The sequence below is a fragment of the Bidens hawaiensis genome, unplaced genomic scaffold (assembly GCF_021521415.1).
Source record: "Bidens hawaiensis isolate Kalapana, Puna unplaced genomic scaffold, B.hawaiensis_p1.1 tig00032840_1, whole genome shotgun sequence".
Lineage (NCBI taxonomy): Eukaryota > Viridiplantae > Streptophyta > Magnoliopsida > Asterales > Asteraceae > Bidens > Bidens hawaiensis.
Window position 1 is genome coordinate 136,618 of NW_027495621.1, and position 19,240 is coordinate 155,857.

Genomic DNA, 19,240 nt, shown 5'->3' on the forward strand with positions numbered 1-19,240 from the left:
TAGCAAAGCTTTGACATTTTTAAGCTAGTCTAGCAAGTTTGCTATTTTATTTGAATGTGTAAGATATTTGATCAAGCTTGATGATTATCTAAACTTAAATGAATTATTAATGTATTATCGGGTACACTTTGATAAATTAATGCTTTCTAGTAAATTTTGATCTTTGGAGAGTTAGGTTTGTCTAGCACAATTAATGATTATGTGATACATATCTAATTATGCTTTACATGTCTATTTCGAGTAAGCTGTGTAGTTTATTTGAGATTTGTATTTGTCTAGCATACTTGATAGTTTTTGGTGTAATTTTTTTAATTTTCAAGGGTTTACTAGTACTTTGTTTACCGAGCAAACTTCATGCTTCGAGCACACTTGATAAATGTTGGTTCAATCCAAGTGTTCTCCTAGCATACTTGTAAACTTCAAAAAAATCCTAGCAAACTTTACTTTACAGGTACACTTTGTGTTTAATGCATACTTTTATATCAAAGGATAAATAAGTCTACTCTAGCACACTTTGCACCTTTGAAGTATTTTCAGGCACACTTTTGTATTAAAGTGTACTTGAATGAATATTTGTTAATTTTATAAGTTTTTCGGGTAAGGTTAGTGATGTTCATATATTCGAGCAAGGTTGACAATTAGAAATACTTCTAAGTTGTTATTTTGGGTTTCTTTATTGATTCCTAGCAAGGTTGCCTATTTGGTGATTTATACATGATTATTTGTCTTGTGATTTATTTCTCGAGCAATCTTGTATTTCGAGTAAACTTCCTTCATTTTAATCACTTAGGACTTTTTTAATTACTTTATAATTTCTGAACAAATTCTAGAACGAGCAAGCTTTGAAAAGTAGACTTTACCTAGCAAACTTTGTGAATAAACTTTTCCGAGCAAGGTTTGTAAAATATGCTTTATCGAGCAAGGTTTTAAAAGGGAAGATATTTACTTGGATATTTTGACTGCTCGACAACTTTTTTCCCATTAAAACACAAAACGCATTTAAAACCCACTTTTAAAATGGTATAAAAGAGGGACTTGGAGAAATTTTCACATTTCACTTCTCCCTCTTCCCACTATTGCATTATTGCCTGAACTCGCTCCTACCAGAATTTCAATCGTTTTATAATTTTCCTAACCTAATTTGGTCAGCCCACATAATCCGACTCGGTATGATTTAATTGAATGTTTTCCGACAATGATTATGTGAATTTACACCATCAATTTCATCTTAACTCACATCTCAATTTTCTCTGTAGGTTTTTAATTTGTCGACGCACAGGTTCTTAAAGACATTTTCTCTTTACTGTTTCAAATTCTTACCTAAAACATTTCAAAGCTATAAACTTTATGACTAATCTATACCTTGAATGTTTTTGTTTGTACACAGATATGGCGGGTGTACCAACATATCCGTTCGAGAAGAAACATAACATGTGTGCTCTTCTGCAAGTAATCGATGATAACCGCCCTGTGGAGTAAATGATACATTGGTTACAACAATCTAATATCTGTTTTACCCTAACGGAGAGTCCAGTTATTTTACAGGAATCACTAGTTGGACTTTTGGCACTATGCCGAATTACACGATGATGAAGGAGGTAGGAGAATAGAGGCTACCATGGCACGCCATGAAATCATAATAACAGAAGAACTTATATGGGCAAGCCTGCAACTTCTGGATAACGTGGAGAACCCTATACACTTCAACACTAATCGATTATTAAAGATATTCCAACCCACAATGGGATATCAGGGTGATGTCCACGAGGGACAATTCATGAAGGGCATGTTCCCTAATTTGTACCGATTTTTAATACATCACATAGTACAAGGATTTGGACCAAGGTAAGGGTCATGGACTCTGATTAGTCATGATCTTGCTAATGCCACAGTGGCTGTCGTCTTTAGACAGCCATTCATTTTTTCAAAGATGATCTTCGATGGCTTAGCTGCAAACCTGAGGAAGGAGGATAAAGATAACTTCTTGGTATATCCAAGGTTTTTGCAGATCATCTTTAACCAAGTATTACCTACTCTACTAACCATTGGGACAACACACATTTTGCAGGATCCAAATGTCTACAAACGAATAGCGAAGTTGGCATCAACAAGCCGCTTTAACCCTGATGTGGAGTTTAACATTTTAGCTTGGTTGTTGGACAATGATTTGGCTATTATGCATGTTCCAGACTTATGTTCTAAGGAGGAATAGGATGAGAGTGATGATGAGCTTGATGTCTCTGATGATAGCGATGATGGAGGTGGAGGAGGTAATGGTGGAGATGGAGGAATTGAAGGAAATTTGATTAATGATGAGGTTAATGTTGCTGCACAGGGGGAGAACCAACATTTACCTACACCACCATCCTCACCCATTAGCCCACCCCAACAACAAATTCCATCCCCACCACAACACCAAACACCATCCCCGCCACCACAAAAGGAACCTTTTATCCCATTACCACCCATACAAACCAAACCCAATCACCACCAAACCAAACCCAAAGCCCACCTCAAGACCAAAACCTTAACCAAAACCAATCCATTATCCCACCACAAGACCTACCTTTCCATGAACCTTATATTCCAAAACACATCCCAGCACACCTAGTTAACCAACCAAATGCACCTTACCAATCCCCAATCCAATCCCAAACAAATTACCAACCAATCTTTGAAATTCTCAACACCACAACGTTACCTTTTATCCAAACCATAAACCCACTACCTTCAACAAGGACTAACATCTTTGAAAGCCCAAGCCCAAGCCCAACCCATAAGCCCATACCTCCCCAAACAAATATTCCTGACCCCTTCTCAGATACACCTTCTCGATCCCCTTCCCCCAGTGCTTCTTTTTTTAGAATATATATGGACATGGCAATTGAAACACTGGATTGATGAGGGAAGATGAATGTCTTTAAAAGGAGAATAAAGAGTTGAAATCCCAGTTGGCATAAGCACATAACAAAATTCAAACCCTGGAAGCTGAGGTTGAGAAGACCTCTGCTGTACCAAAACAGGGGGAGAATCCTTTGGTTGCCAATAGTGTTGATGAGGAGGTTGTGAGGGTTGATGTGAATATTGAGGAGGATGTACTTAAAAATATTTGTAACTTGTATGGAGGTAGTGAAGAGGAGAGTAGTGAGCGGAGGAGAATTGATGATGATGGATATGAAGGTGATGAATCTGACAGGGGAGAGCAGGAGTATGATGTGAATGATTTGAATGTTGAGAAGATAGTTGACAAGGAGGTTGTTGAGAATGTGAATATAGATGGAACTAAAACTGAAGATATTGTAATGACTGAGGCCATAGCAACTAAGGCTATTGGCACTGAACCTCAAACTAAGGCAGTTTATAATGAAGGAGAAGATACTAAGGAGGTGGTGCTGACTGATGAAAATGATAATGATGAAACTTGCAAGAAGAAGGATGGTGTGATTGATGAAGAATTAGAAGATTTAATTGATCAAGTTGAAAACTTTCCTAGTGAGCCTGATGAGGTGAGGGAATCTGTGGAAGAAAGAAGAAAGGCAAAGGGGAAAGCCATAGCCAAGATGGAGAACAATTGCATCCCCTTGAAACTCAAAAGTCTATTGATGATGTCTTAAATGTTGATGAAACTGAAGAACAAGCTGCCAAAAGGCATGCTGACACTCTGAATGAGATCTTGGAAAAGGAAAGAATTGCCAAATATTTAACTGAGCAGGAGTTTGAAGAGCAAGAAACTTTGTTTGAAGAGTCTCAGATTCAGAAAAATTTGAATGAAGAAGGAGAACTTGATCAAGATGTTATTGAAAGCTTGATCAAATTGAAACAGATTGAGGAGGTGGATAATACCTTAGCTATGGTTATTTTTAATCTAAAAAGGGCTGATGAAGAGGCACCAACTTCTACCACTGCTGAAAACATCAATGAAGATCCAGGAAAACAGTTGGTGAATGATGATGCTGGTGAAATCATAATTGAAAAATTATCAAAGAAATGGGTTGAATATGTAGAAAAGGTGGTAGAAAAGGTGGTAGAGTGGGAAAAAGATTATTTGGCTAATAAATTTGGAAAGAAATATACCAGGAGGAGAAGTAGGTATGAAGGAAGAGATGATGAAGAAGAAGAAGAAGAACCACAAAAGAAGAAGGTTAAGAAGTCAGATAGGCCTGAATACTTTGTTGAAAGCCCTAAAGAGAAAGAAAGCCCTGTTCATACTGTTCCCTTACAGGTGGTCATGCCAGATGATTTTGTTAATGAACCAAGAATTGAAGCTCTGGAAGACTTCTCGGATGAAGCTGATGACACTGTTGACTCCCTTGATGTAACAATGACTGATGAACACAAGGAGAACATACAGTCTAGTTTGGATGAATCAATGAGAAATAATCCAATAATTTTGGGATTGATAAAGCATGGTTATAAATTTGAATCCCAAGTTCAATTGACTGATGAAGAGCTACAGGAATTGTTGGATAGTGAAGTGAGGGATATAGAGAAGAGAATGGAAAAGAAAAATTGTGATTCCTTGAAATACATGACTTATTTGAAAATGCATGGATTGTCTTATAAATACTTGAGCAAAATGAAGTTTGATGAGTTGGAAAATGCATATTTAACAACTGTTGAAACAATGAAGAGAGAAGAGTTGGAAAGATTGAAAAGATAAACAAACCAGAAAGAGAAGATTGAAAAATTATTCAGAAAATATGGTGGCAAAGTCAAGTATTTAATCGACCATGGAGTATCCTTTGAAGTTTCAGAAAGTCTAACAAAAGAATAAGGGGAAACTCAACTCATAAAGTTGTCAAAGAAAGATGAGCGTGAAAGATCTATCAAAAGGACAAGAGTTGTTACTCTAGCTGAGAAGGAGAGGGCTGAAAGGAATAAGAAGTGGGAAAATAAGAGATTAACACTATTTGACAGATTAATGGAAGCACAGGGCAGAGGATTTGAAACAAAAAATTTAAACAAATCTGAAAAGTTGTCCATGCTTGAAGCAGCAATGAAGAAGCATGATAAAGAAATGGCTGAAACATCAAAAGCTTCCAAGGTTCCTCCAGTTGTGATGGTACAAGAGGAACCAGTTGAAAACCTTGAGCCATGGGAAGATGAAGAAAAAATTAAGACCCATAAAGGCTTAATGCTTAGTAAGGGTATGGCAGAAGGTGTGTTTGACAATCTTGGAAAAAGTTAACTCAAAGACTTATTTCACACTGAAAAGGTTAAATGGGAGAAGCTTAAGGCTGAACAAAGAAAACTCCTACAATTCCAGTGTGGGCCAAAGGGTGAGCCAATTGGAACATAAAGATCTGTCCATGAGGGACCAGCTGATAATGAAATTATGGGAATGATTACAACTATGGCTAAGAAGGGAGAAAATTACATAAGCTTGATTATGTTGCCTAAAGAGTAAATCATTGAATTACTTGAGAAGAAATATGGGCATTTGAGGGTCCCTGTCACCAAAAAGAAACACATTTCAAGACCTTCAGTTGTAAGTGTCCCAATTCCCACCACTAAAGCCTCTCTTCAACAACAACAAAGGCCACCCTCTGATGTGGACCTACCAAGAAGGCTGTATTATGATTCACAGACTGATATATTGAAGATAATCATGTCTAGTGGTGATCTGAGGGAAGTGATATTCAAGGATGATTTCCTACAATTCAAGAAAGAACAGCTAGATGAGATGGCAACTATGAATCTGTATGACTATTATGACAGACATAGATTTGTTGGAAGACAAAGAAATGATTTATCCAAGCATCTCAAAGATCAAGCCAGACAAGGGTTCCCAATGCTTAACAAGAAAAGAAAATTGGAACTGTCTGAGTATGAGAGGAACAGAAGGTTGAAAAGGATAAGGTAGATCAAGTTCACTGAAGAGATATTCAGAGCATAAAGCAAAATCAAGAATCCTCTTGCAAACATGATGGGAAGTTTAAATATGAGGCAACAGATGTCAAGACCAAACTATGAAGTCCAAAGATATGGAAGGATAGCAAGTGTTGATGTTGATGACAAAGTTGGATCCTTCATTCTCAGAAACTCTAATGGACGGGTCTTGGGCATCATAAAGGAGGATACTGACTTGCAATTCCTGCATGTGGAAGATCTCAATGATATAATCAGATGGACTGTTCCCACTGATCATCCAAACCACACGCAGTTATTCATCTTTAAAGAAAGTGCCGCGAGTGTCAAGTTGGCTAGAAGACAAGAAGCCTCAAGCTCAAGGAGATGAAGATTATTCTTATAGCTTATGTTTGCTTTGTAATGTCCATGGGACAGAATTTCAAACTTGTAATATTTGTTTTGATTATGATATGTAATTTCTTTTGAAATTTGATGTTTATTTTAGCTAACTGTATGTAACCATAGAGGTGTTTTGGTACAGCTGAGGTAGTTCCAATCTAGGGGAGATTGTTGGGATGAGAAAATGGCTAAAGAAGATTGGAAACTTCTCAACCTCTAAAGAAACAGCTAAGTATGGACTCCGAACAAGCTCAGACCTCCCAACAAAGTTTTACTTATCCTAGAAAGGTATTTTGCTCTCCGAGCAAGGTTATCTTCTAGAATTCCTCTTAAGTGTTAAACTGAGCAAGGTTCACTTTGTCTAGCAAGGTAGTTCTTCAAGCCAAGAAAGGTTTGTTTTTCTAGCAAACCCTTGGCTAAAACCAAGCTAAAACCAAATCTATCAAGGTTTATTCATAATAAACATTCTTACCAGCAAGGTTGAAGGAAGTTGATCGAGAAACAAGTTAAAGACTTCTATCGAGCAAGGTTTAACTCCTAGCAAAGCTACAGTGTTATCAGCACACTTTGATTTGCTGAATAAGTTATTATTAACAAAGAGTTGAAAGAATTCCTGAAGAACAAGTTTGTTAGTGGGACTATATCGAGCAAAGTTTGATATGGTCAAGAGGATTGAAATCTTCTAGGTGAATATTCTCTTTTAAAATATTCTAAGTAAAGTCTGCCCGGAGAACTATTTACCACCACACTTCATGGTTACCAAGTCTGCTCGACAATGATACATGCTGCAAAGCTTGCCCGAATACTTGTTTTACACTTAGCATTTATTGTAATGGCTTTAATTATGTACGGATGATTAGGGTTTCCAGATATGGAATGTCAGGTGTCAGGGCAGGCCTATAAAAGGAATAATTTAGGGCACACCTATAAGACACAATAAACGACACCTAGACCTTTCACCTGATATTGATTGTGACGGCTATATTTATCTTGTACGGATAAAACATTCCATTTTGAAACCCTAATTGATTTCTTATTGTATTTGACATATTATATCAATGGAAATCTTTTGAGTTATAGTGTGTTTGTTACCTTTGTGTCTTGTTAGCAACATTTAGTGTGTTAGTGTTTCCGCCATTAGCATAACTATTGTTCTTTCCAAAAATAGCAAGTCGTTAACCTTCTTGTCGACACTAATAGTGTGGGTTACGACATAGTGAGCGATATAATCGAGACCGACAAGTGCTAGTCCCTGAAGTTAGGTTAGTTGGATAAGTTAAGTCAAAGCTGGATTAAGGGGTGATTATTACACATGAATGCTAGTTCTAGAATTCGTTTAATAACTAATTAAACTCGCATAACGAATTAAACGAATATTGACCAAATAGGATTTAAAATGATAATAACAATTCATTTTTTTAATAATTAAGATTCGATTAATAATAAAGTAAAAAAAAATTAACATGCAGGTTTTCGGATCCAAAAATTGATGAATGGTACACTTGTTAGATAACAACATTAAAGAATATCACAAACCTCACATGTGAGAAAGCAACAATTTTTCCTTGAACTTTGTAGTTGATCGGCTGATTTGTTATTTTGACAAATTAAAGAACAAATTTTTTTTAGACTATGTGTATTGGTTTAACTAAAAAGTGTATGACGTCACGTCATGTCATTGTCAAGTAGGCATGGTTCTCTCACACTAACTTTTTATTCAAAAACGCATAATGGTTTAACTAAAAAATAATTTTTTTAATATTTCCTTTTTTCTTTTAAATGTGAGATTATGTGATTGGTTGGAAAATCATGTGAGCCTACAATGTGTCCGTTAATGTAGTAGTTCCCAAAGGACAGGCAAATCGTTTTAATGGGTTTAACAGGTTAGAAACGACGTGCTTAATAAAAGTATCAAACATACGACTCGTTTAACTACTTTATATGTAATTATTGTAAGGCAGTTTTATGTTTCATGTACTAATAAGGGAAAACTATAGAGTCTAGCCTACTGATTTCAAATATTTAAAAAAATAAAAAAATTAGCATACCACTCTTTTTTTATTAACATGTCTTATCGTGTTTTAAACACGCACCCAATTATCAGTCCTTCCCTTAACACTCCCTTTTAAAGCTAAGCTAAGAAACTGATGATGAGATAATACGAGTGTCACCACACTATAGTTTGGCCTTATTAGATCATCATCATCATCCCACCAATAGCAAAGATATGATAGAGTCTGAGGAGGGTAAGATGTAAACATCCTTACATCTACCCCGTAGAAATAGAGAAGCTGCTTTTGGTGAGACACTGACTCGATAGTAGTTTTGCATCAAGCCTTTGACATGAGACACATAACACTCAACCATCGGGTCACCGGCCGATTTATGCATGTATCTTTGTCTTTCGGCTATCGACGTCATTACGTGATGCCCGATTAAACTTCCGCAACTTTTAATGTTATATTCACAAGATTGATAAAATAACGTCAAAAGTAGTGTATTTACCGTGAATTAAAACCAAGGAATGAAATAATTATTTGTAATAAAATCGTTTGAAAAAAAGAAAAAAAGAAAAAAAAAAGCCTTGGTCATTGTTAATTCCACATATATCGGTACGTTGTCATAATAAAGAAAGAAACCGTTACAAACTAACATCACTCCTCCATAGCTCATCGATCTCTCTCCGTCAAAACCATCAATTTCAAATCTCCAGAGCATATTACAATTAGTTTCTCTTCAATCCATGCATCATTTCACATAATATTATTACTCAATATCCACGGTGAATGTAGCTTGACAACCAAGTTCAAGTTTGAAGAATTTGCAACCGCCCGCATTAATTAGCGTAAAGTTGATCAATCATCTCTCATTTTCATTTCGCATATTATTCTTTCTTCTTCAACATTATCATCTGATTCTTTCTTCCTCATTTCTCTTAATTTACATTTCTTTTCCACCAACGTCTTTTCTATATATATATATATATGTTACGCGTACAACATAATGTTTGGAAAACAAGAGAATTCGGTATAAATTTCGAGATCTGATCGGTTAGTTATTTGCGTGATCCAAATGGGGATAGAGAATTATTTGAATCAGAATTTTCACGCGGTGAAGTCGAAACATTCGTCTGATGAGGTGTTACAGAAATGGAGGAGTTTGTGCCATGTTGTTAAGAACCCTAAGAGACGATTTCGCCACACCGCTAACCTTCACAACCGCAATGAGGCTGCCGCTATGAGACGTACCAATCAGGTAGTAATTAGCCATATCTTTTTATAATTATCTGAAATAAATGCCTATTTTTGTTGGTGAATTATAGATCCACAATGCTACACGTGGATTGTAATTTATGTCGTCTGATTGAATTCATGCATGCATGTATGACATATAATGATTAAAGTGTATACCGCGAGTGTAATATAATGTTTATTTTGAGATCTGAATTGAAATTTGTTCCTTCTCTCTAGTGTAGCCTTGCAAAATAAATAGATTGTGTAGAAAATATTTGCTTCGAAGATAGGCCGCTATACAACGCCATTGCATACTATCTAGACATCACTAACGTGCCACACGGCCCGCGCAACAGGGCAAAAAGTGGTCAAGCGGACTGCATATATAGCACAGTAAAGCGGAAACGGTCACACGGGTCGTGCAGGGCCAAATCATACGACGTGTCATATTTTACTGGCAAAGAATGACTGTTGTGACCACTAAAAAAGCCACACAGGTCGTATCGTATGATAGGGCTTATAAAAGCTCGTATTATTTATGTGACATGCAAGCTGGTGTACACTTTTGGGTGGTATACCAATAGAAGGACATTTCAATGTTTTACAACTGTTGTTTGCAATTTGAGCTATTTTAATTCACCAGTTTTACATTGAATTATCAGGAGAAGCTGAGGATTGCAGTTTTAGTGTCAAAGGCTGCATTTCAATTTATACAAGGCAAGTTCCTCATCCTAATCTAACAACATCAACCTTCTATTATTTTTCCACCGTATAATGATTTTGTTTCTGTTCTACTGCAGGAGCACACAATGGTGATTATGAGGTCCCAGATGAAGTAAAAGAGGCCGGTTTTGACGTCTGTGCTGATGAAGCAGCCGCTGTAGTCGAAGGCCACGACCTCAAAAAGCTAAAATTTCATGGTGGCGTGGAGGGCCTTGCAGGAAAGCTTAGAACATCAACCACAAGCGGGCTCTCTATCGACAATGAAGGGTTAGCCCGCAGACAAAGATTGTATGGAATCAACAAGTTTGCCGAAAGCCCACAGCGAAGCTTTTGGGTGTTTGTTTGGGAAGCACTTCATGACATGACACTTATGATTCTCGCGATGTGCGCCACTGTTTCGTTAGTTGTTGGCATTGCAACCGAAGGGTGGCCCAAAGGAGCTCACGATGGTCTCGGGATCGTTGCAAGTATCTTGCTGGTGGTTTTTGTAACAGCAACCAGTGATTACCGCCAATCGTTACAGTTTCGAGATTTGGATAAAGAGAAGAAGAAAATATCTATTCAAGTTACACGGAGCGGGTACAGACAGAAGTTATCAATATATGAACTTCTTGTTGGTGATATTGTGCATCTTTCAATAGGAGATCAAGTCCCTGCAGACGGTCTTTTCATCTCAGGATTTGCAGTCTCGATAGATGAATCTAGTTTGACCGGTGAGAGTGAACCGGTCATGGTTAGTGCCGAGAACCCTTGGTTAATGTCTGGAACCAAGGTCCAAGACGGTTCGTGCAAAATGTTGGTTACAACTGTCGGGATGCAAACTCAATGGGGAAAACTCATGGCAACTTTAAGTGAAGGTGGGGATGATGAAACACCACTTCAAGTTAAACTAAACGGAGTCGCAACGGTTATCGGAAAGATTGGCCTTTTCTTCGCGGTGGTCACTTTTGCAGTTCTGGTGCAACAATTGGTCTTTAGTAAGATATCGACAGGAACGCAATGGAGTTGGTCTGCTGACGAGGCGCTAGAGTTGTTAGAATACTTTGCCATCGCTGTCACCATTGTCGTTGTTGCAGTTCCCGAAGGGTTGCCTCTAGCTGTCACATTAAGCCTCGCTTTTGCGATGAAAAAAATGATGAACGATAAGGCTCTTGTTCGCCACCTGGCCGCCTGTGAGACCATGGGGTCCGCCACAACTATCTGCAGTGATAAAACAGGCACGCTGACCACCAACAAAATGACCGTCGTCAAATCATGCATATGCTTAAACATCATGGATGTATCAAAACAAGGAAACCCCGAAGTCAATGGTAGCGCGTTAAAGATTCTTCTGCAATCAATATTCACCAACACGGGCGGAGAAGTAGTGAATAACAAAGAGGGGAAGCGTGAGATACTTGGAACGCCTACCGAGGCTGCGATACTGGAATATGGACTGTCACTTGGCGGTGACTTCCAGTCCGAGCGCCAGTCATCGACAATGCTAAGAGTCGAGCCGTTTAACTCGTCCAAGAAGCGAATGGGAGTTGTTCTGAAGCTTCCAGATGGTGGTGTAAGGGCGCATTGTAAAGGCGCGTCAGAAATCATATTAGCTGCCTGTGACAAAGTGCTTAATGCAGATGGAGAAGTGGTTGATCTTAAAGAAGGGTCACTCAACCATTTGAAAAGCACAATTGAACTATTTGCTAGTGAAGCACTTAGAACTCTGTGTCTTGCGTATATAGATTTAGACAAGAGTGCGAATGCTGATACTCCAATTCCATCTTCGGGGTATACTTGTATAGGCGTTGTAGGGATAAAAGACCCGGTCCGTCCAGGAGTTAAGGAATCGGTTGCTCTGTGTAGATCAGCCGGTATAACCGTTCGCATGGTTACAGGTGATAATATAAACACAGCAAAAGCCATAGCTAAAGAGTGTGGAATACTTAGAGATGGCGGTATAGCTATTGAAGGTCCAGATTTTCGTGACAAGAGTTTGGAGGAGTTGGATGAAATTGTTCCCAAGATTCAGGTTTGTATAACTTATTATTTTATAACCGTCAGAATCTGTCACCTGGAAATTCTCCGGATTTTGAAAACCGATGGTTCGCTCTCTTTCAATTTTGTTCTTGAAACTTTTAGCAGAAAAAAAAGTGATGAATTTGGATCCAAAACATTGGGATTAAGGGTTTTTTTTTTTTTATTAGTTGTTCTCATAAATTTGAGTTAATGACTATTTTCGTCCGTATGGTTTACTACTTTCGCCACTTCAGTCCAAAATTTGTATTTTTGTCAATTTAGTCCTCATAGTTTTAAATATTAGCCAATTATGTCCTATCCGTCTAACGGCATCCAGCTATGCCGTTAGTTTAAGGGTATTTTTGTCTTTCTCCTTTTTATTTTGAGTTATTGGTCATTTTCGTCCCTGTGGTTTGATACTTCTGCCAATTCAGTCCAAAGTTTGAAATTTTGTCAATTTAAGTCAGGTTTTTTTTCTATAACCCTATAGAGCATTATCCAAGCCCAAAACAAGTCTACATTTACTCTGTCGACAACAGTAATCATACCCCCTCCTCTCGTATCTAGTTTTTAGACGGTTCCTATACTCTCCCCCATGGTGGAATTCAATGGTAAAGTGGTCAAAGCAATTTCGTGAAACCGAATTGTACGGAAAAAACTAAAAATCGTTTCTTTGATGAATGCATAATATTTAGGGTTTAGAGATTAACATATCATAACGAAAATCTGGGTCGTAATCAACTATTATACATTAATCAACAAAACAATTTTTAGTTTTTTCTGTATAATTCGGTTTCAGGGAATTACCTTGACCACTTTACCATTGAATTCCACCATGGAGAAGATTTTTGGAAATGTCTAGAAACTAAATATAAAGGGGGGTATGATTACTGTTGTCAACAGAGTAAATGCATACCAGTATTTAAGGTTGCTCGATGGTTTTGGGCTTGAATTATACTCTTCAGGGTTATAAACAAAAAAAAAATAAAAAATAAAAAAAAAACTGAATTAAACTAAACATTAAATTGACAAATTTTCAAACTTTGGACTGAATTGCCAAAAATATCAAACCACAGGGACTAAAATGACCATTAACTCAAAATTAAAAGGAGAAATACAAAAATACCCTTAAACTAACGGCATAGCTGGATGCCGTTAGACGGATGGGATGTAATTGGCTAATATTTAAAACTATGAGGACTAAATTGACAAAATTAAAAATTTTGGACTGAAGTGGCGAAAGTAGCAAACCACAGGGACGAAAATGACCATTAACTCCATAAATTTGGTTCGTTTTTTCTGGGTTTATATCACATGCATAACCAATACTAAACCGAAAGTTTAGTTCATTACGAAAACATAAAACAAAAGAGTATGGTTTAATTTGGGTGCGTTTCTGTTTTACTACTTACGCTGAAAATTTTGTTGGCAAAATATAATTTATTTAGACCTAAAACTTTGAGACTAAATTTATTATAAATTTTGGCTAAAATATTTGAGTTACGCTGTTTATTAAGTTCTTATAAAAGACATAAATTTTAAATTTTGAAAGTTCATAAATGTTGTTCATTTGTTATTCCATGCAAAACCGAATATGAACTGAACGTCGGTTTTTGCGAAAACATAAAATCGTCGGTTTTTGTTTGTGTTCGGTTATTTGGTTCGGTTTTCTCTGTTACGAATCAGTTTTGTTTGGGATTTATACCCCCCCCCCCACCCACACCATTGTGCCCTGCTATTTAATGGGACCAGATAAAGCACAACTGTCATCTGGGATATCATAAATTTAAACCCGGTTATACTTCATGTAGGTGATGGCTCGGTCTTCTCCTTTAGACAAACATACACTGGTAAAGCACTTGCGGACCACGTTCGGGGAGGTTGTAGCTGTTACAGGTGATGGAACAAACGATGCCCCAGCACTTCATGAAGCAGATATCGGGCTAGCAATGGGCATTGCTGGAACTGAGGTAAGTTAGCATGGTTTTAGCATAACCATATCATACATATAGGTATAACTTTTTCCCTATGTATGTTTTACCATACTTTAGGTAGCCAAAGAGAGTGCGGATGTTATAATCCTGGATGATAATTTTTCAACAATTGTTACGGTTGCAAAGTGGGGCCGGTCGGTCTACGTTAATATTCAAAAGTTTGTACAGTTTCAGCTGACCGTCAACATTGTTGCTTTAATGGTGAACTTCACATCAGCTTGTTTGACAGGTATAGTTATTGTAACACCTTAGGCAAATCCTAACATCTGTAAATCTGTAATCTTGTACTTAAAAAGCACGCCTCAAACATTTATAATCTTGGACTTAAAAAGCACGCCTCAAACATCTATAATCTTGGTCTTAAAAAGCACGCCTCAGATGTTTCCACTCAAGTAGGCCTGTAAATGAACCATACCAAACGAACATGAACGGATCATGTTCGTTTGTTTAACTTTGTCTGAACAAACACTAACAATTTAACGCCATGCTTGCGGTGTGCGCATATGATGTATATATGTGTAAACCCTCAGGTGGGCAAAAGTGAAATTACACTAATTTTGACGTTATTTTACTAATCTCGTGAAAATAACGTTAAAAGTGGCGGAAGGTTAACCATCCATCGTGTGGTGGCGTTGATGGCCGAAAGACAAGGGTGCATGCACCAATCGACCTGTGTCCCGATGATTGAGTGTTATGTGCCTTATGTCCAAGGCTTGATGCAAAATTACTATAGAGCCAGGGGTCTCACCGAAAGCAGCCTCTATATTCCTACGGGGTAGATGTAAGGTTGTCTACATCTTACCCTCCTCAGACCATACCATAGCTTTGCAATTGGTAGGATATACTGAGTACGATGACGATGATGATGTTTGCTTATTAAGAAAATGAGTGTGTTTGTGCTCGGTTATTTTCGTTTGTTAACAGTATTAACAAACGGTTCTTGAGCATAAAAGAACAAACAACTGAGCTAAAAAAGTGAATATAGCTTGGACTAAATTGTAATGGTTAAATAAACATATCATTTAACATAGTCACAAACATAAATGAACAAACGAGACATGTGTTCATATTTGTTCGTTTAACTAAGTGGACAAAAATTTATGCTCATGTCCGTTCGTTTATTAAACAAAAGAGCATAAATGAACTACCCTTGAACGGTTCTCTCAGTTTGATACTGACTCAGGTGACAAAAAACAAACCTTTAAGCTCTTCATGGGCAAAGTAATCAATATTGATTGATATGAGGGGTCAGATGTTACAGTCACACCTTTACAACATATAACATCGATCATCTACTCGTTTTTTTTCCTTTTCTTTTCCTTTTTTACATTATTATAGGGAGCACTCCCTTAACCGCGGTTCAACTATTATGGGTTAACATGATCATGGACACACTGGGAGCACTAGCACTTGCTACCGAGCCACCAAACAATGCGCTAATGAAGAGAACTCCTGTTGGCCGACATGGAAATTTCATCAGCAACGTTATGTGGAGGAACATCTTTGGACAATCATTGTACCAGTTCATAATAATATGGCTACTTCAAACCGAAGGGAAAAAATTTTATGGCCTTCATGGAGACAATTCAGATTTGATCCTCAACACGCTTATATTCAACTCATTTGTCTTCTGTCAGGTATAACCTTACGACAAAATAAGAACAACTAAACAAACGTGGTTTCCTTGCTCGTGTAAGTTCGTTAAGCGAATGAACAAGTTTGTGTTCGTTATTGTCCGTTCACATTCATTCCTAAACAGTATAAACGAAAAGCTCATGAACGAACAAATTGAACAAACGAACACGAAACAGGGCGTGTTTGTGTTCATTTATTTAAGTTCAACCGAACAAATGATCGAATACGAACAATTAAACAATGTGGGTTTCTTGTTCGTGCTAGCTTGTTAAGAAAATGAACATGTTCATGCTTCCGTTAACAGTGTAAGCCAATGGTTCATGAACAAACATAACTGAACGTAGATGAAGGAACATACCTAGCTACGACCAGTAATGTGAAGAATAATGTGTAAGGCCTAATACATTAATAAAACTAGATTAAGTTGTAACGGGTTAAAAATTTTAAATGAATACATTAACGAACGTAAACGGACGAACTTAAACAAGTGTACACTAAGTTGCATAATTACATAAATAAACATAAATAAACTGACATAAACAAGTTTAAATGTATAACGTAAATGAACATTCACTAACATATATGATGAACGAACAAGACATGTGTTCATGTTCGTTCATTTATTATGTAAACGAACTTATACAAACGTAAACTACCATAATTATGAACGTACAAGAACGAACATATACGAATTTAAACGAAACAACTTAACTAAATCTCGTACAAGCATATATATGAAAAAACAAGACGTGTGTTCATGTTCGTTCTTTTAACTAAAACAAAATTGTTCAAATTCGTTTGTTTATTAAATAAATAAACATAACAAACTTAAATAGATGTAAACTAACTAACTAACATATGAACATAAACGAACAGACATAAAAGGATGAACGTAAACCTGGTTCACGAGCATATGTGAAACAACGAGACATGTGTACATGCCCCACGTTATTTCAAAATGGAGAACATACATATATGAATGATGCAATCATAACGGGTTGATTATAACTTGTGCAGCTTTTTAACGAAGTTAACTCCAGAGAAATGGAGAAACTAAATGTGTTCAACGGGATATTGAAGAACAATGTGTTTGTGGTTGTTTTAAGTGCAACTGTGGTTTTCCAAGTGATAATAATCGAGTTTTTGGGTACTTTTGCAAGAACTTCACCGTTGACCATGAGACAATGGTATTATAGTGTGTTGACCGGTTTTATGAGCATGCCGATTGCTGTGATCTTGAAGATGATCCCTGTTTGAGTCTGCATCAACCAGCTAGATGAGTTCTCATCTCTTCATTAAGACTTGAAGTGTGTTTCTTTTTTACTTGTTTTATAAATGTATTAACACTAATTGCAAAATTTCAAACTTATGAAAGTTTATTTGACTTTCAAATCTACCTAAGTCCGTTTGTAATGCATGTAGGATTGATGAAATTTGGTTTCCATTTCAATTAAAAATGGGCCTTGAATCAGGTTATGTATAGCAATTGCTTGTTATTCGTTAAAAGTAGGCGATTCAACCCCTTGGCGGCCTCATTTTTTTGACATATTTTGGGTTCTCTGTTGGACTGTTACATATCAAACAAGAGAACTCAACCCAAAATACTAGTCTAACGGTGAGTACCTCATTAGCCTATAAACTCCATACTATACAAATGATGTGAAGCAACTATCATACCTTACAATGATTTCACTACATAATTTGTTTTGGGACAACGTCTTTTAAGAATCAAGAAACTCCAAAACATAAAAGAATATGCATGTTCATGAACTAAAACATGGTGCTCTTAAAAATAATATTTGTATAATTGCATGTAAACAAAAAAGACTACATTTTTACTTTTTAACCTCATTCCAAGATTCAAAAAATCTCAATACCGTCTTCGACAAGTTTTTTTAAAAACTTGATTATATTCAATTTATTCGAGGGCAAATTTAGAAGGAAAATTGAAGCTTATTTTTGTATGAAACATAATCTTTATCTTGGAGATGAACTTTTACTATAATGTGTCTTATATCTTGTCACAAGTGATAAGGACGCAGAGCTCACAGACCATAGTTATTCTATCTTGCATTTGCCCAACTCCTTGCACACATCATCCAGCCTGCCACAAAATCACTTAGTTTATGTGTAGTGAATAGAGCGATTTGTAACTAGTGACGGACCCATAAACTTTTTGTTAGAGTGGGCACAAAATGGATTGGTTAAAAAAAAATTGTCGGGTCAAAGAGAAGATGGTTGACCAACCATTTTAAAAGCACAATGAATTTTTGGGATACATGAAAGTATAAAATAATAATTTACACACCACCCTTTAAAAGAAAAAAAAAATCATTATATTACATATACAATAATTAAGTTGCATTGTAAACCCTCCTCTTCTTTAATTATTATGCACAGTATCATTAAGCATTATCATCGTTATTTCGACAACCCGCGTCGGAGCTGGAAATTTAAACGAAGTTTCAAATATGTGTTAAGTCAAATACGAAATACTTTTTAATATTTAAACATGTTACAATTATTTAACTAAACAACATGGTATAAACATAAACGTAAGTGAACAAGGTTATTTTTCTTAATAAAAAAAGTTACATGTAATTAAACCTTACATAACTCAAAAGGATGAATAAACAATAGTAACATGTAACATAAAAAAATTCTTATATTTTCTCACAAATCAATTAACAGATAAAGTAATATTAAATAAAACTTTAATATATCACTAGAATTTAGACCCGCCGCGTTGCGGCGGGCGGCACAAAGTTCGAACAAAGAAACAATTTTATGTTATGAAAACAAAAAATTATCACCAATTTGCTTTTGAGCGAATACGCAACACAACGTCTCTCAATGAACATTGTCCAAATAATGTTCAAAAGAATGTCATTGAATTACAAATATATTTTTAAGCTAGAGCTTATATTACATTATATGAAAGGCACATACGTTTTCGTTTTGGGATATACAAAATGCGCAACAATATCAAATTTCACGGCATTCGTTTACGACTACTAAACATTGGTAAAGAAAAGTCAACTTCACATAAAATGCATGGTTTGAAGAACACCAATGTCTATGTTTGTAAGGGGTTACCCATGCTTGTAGCAACAGTCAACTACACCAATCAAAACAAAATTATTGAAAGCAACCATAAAAAATGAAAAATCTAAATTGACAACATGAGGGTAAAACAGAGATTATCTCTTCAATATGGAAATCTCCCAACTCATAATATCTGCTTGGTGATACTTGAGAAGGGTGAAGAACATTGTGAATGATAATGGACTAAGACATAAAAAAATTGTGGCCACTTGAATGCTAGTGTGTGATATCCTATTAGATATAGAGACCCACAAATTTAAGTCATTAGATTCCAAAACAACAGTAAATCAGAAAAACAACACA

General features: G+C 36.4%; 1 protein-coding gene across 5 annotated transcripts; it reads left to right on the plus strand.

Annotated features, from left to right (window-relative positions):
- Window positions 1-9,321: 9,321 nt before the first annotated feature.
- Window positions 9,322-17,089, plus strand: LOC143584179 (calcium-transporting ATPase 2, plasma membrane-type-like). Of its 5 annotated transcripts, XM_077066285.1 has the most exons (8): window positions 9,322-9,504; window positions 10,145-10,210; window positions 10,291-11,941; window positions 12,149-12,216; window positions 14,015-14,173; window positions 14,255-14,426; window positions 15,536-15,834; window positions 16,850-17,089. In XM_077066285.1, exons 1-8 carry the CDS (start codon window positions 9,322-9,324, stop codon window positions 17,087-17,089), a joined length of 2,838 nt encoding a protein of 945 aa, XP_076922400.1. The 5 variants fall into 5 exon arrangements, with proteins under 5 accessions (XP_076922400.1, XP_076922397.1, XP_076922396.1 ...); XM_077066282.1 differs by having other exon boundaries at window positions 9,322-9,507; window positions 10,145-10,199; window positions 10,283-12,216; XM_077066281.1 differs by having other exon boundaries at window positions 10,291-12,216.
- The last annotated feature ends 2,151 nt before the right edge of the window (window positions 17,090-19,240 follow it).

Coding starts and splice junctions, on each gene's coding strand:
- LOC143584179 (XM_077066282.1), top strand. CDS start 9,322: ATGGGGATAGAGAATTATTTGAATCAGAATTTTCACGCGGTGAAGTCG. Junction 9,508..10,144: donor TGAGACGTACCAATCAGGTA/GTAATTAGCCAT, acceptor TTGAATTATCAG/GAGAAGCTGAGGATTGCAGT. Junction 12,217..14,014: donor AAATTGTTCCCAAGATTCAG/GTTTGTATAACT, acceptor TACTTCATGTAG/GTGATGGCTCGGTCTTCTCC.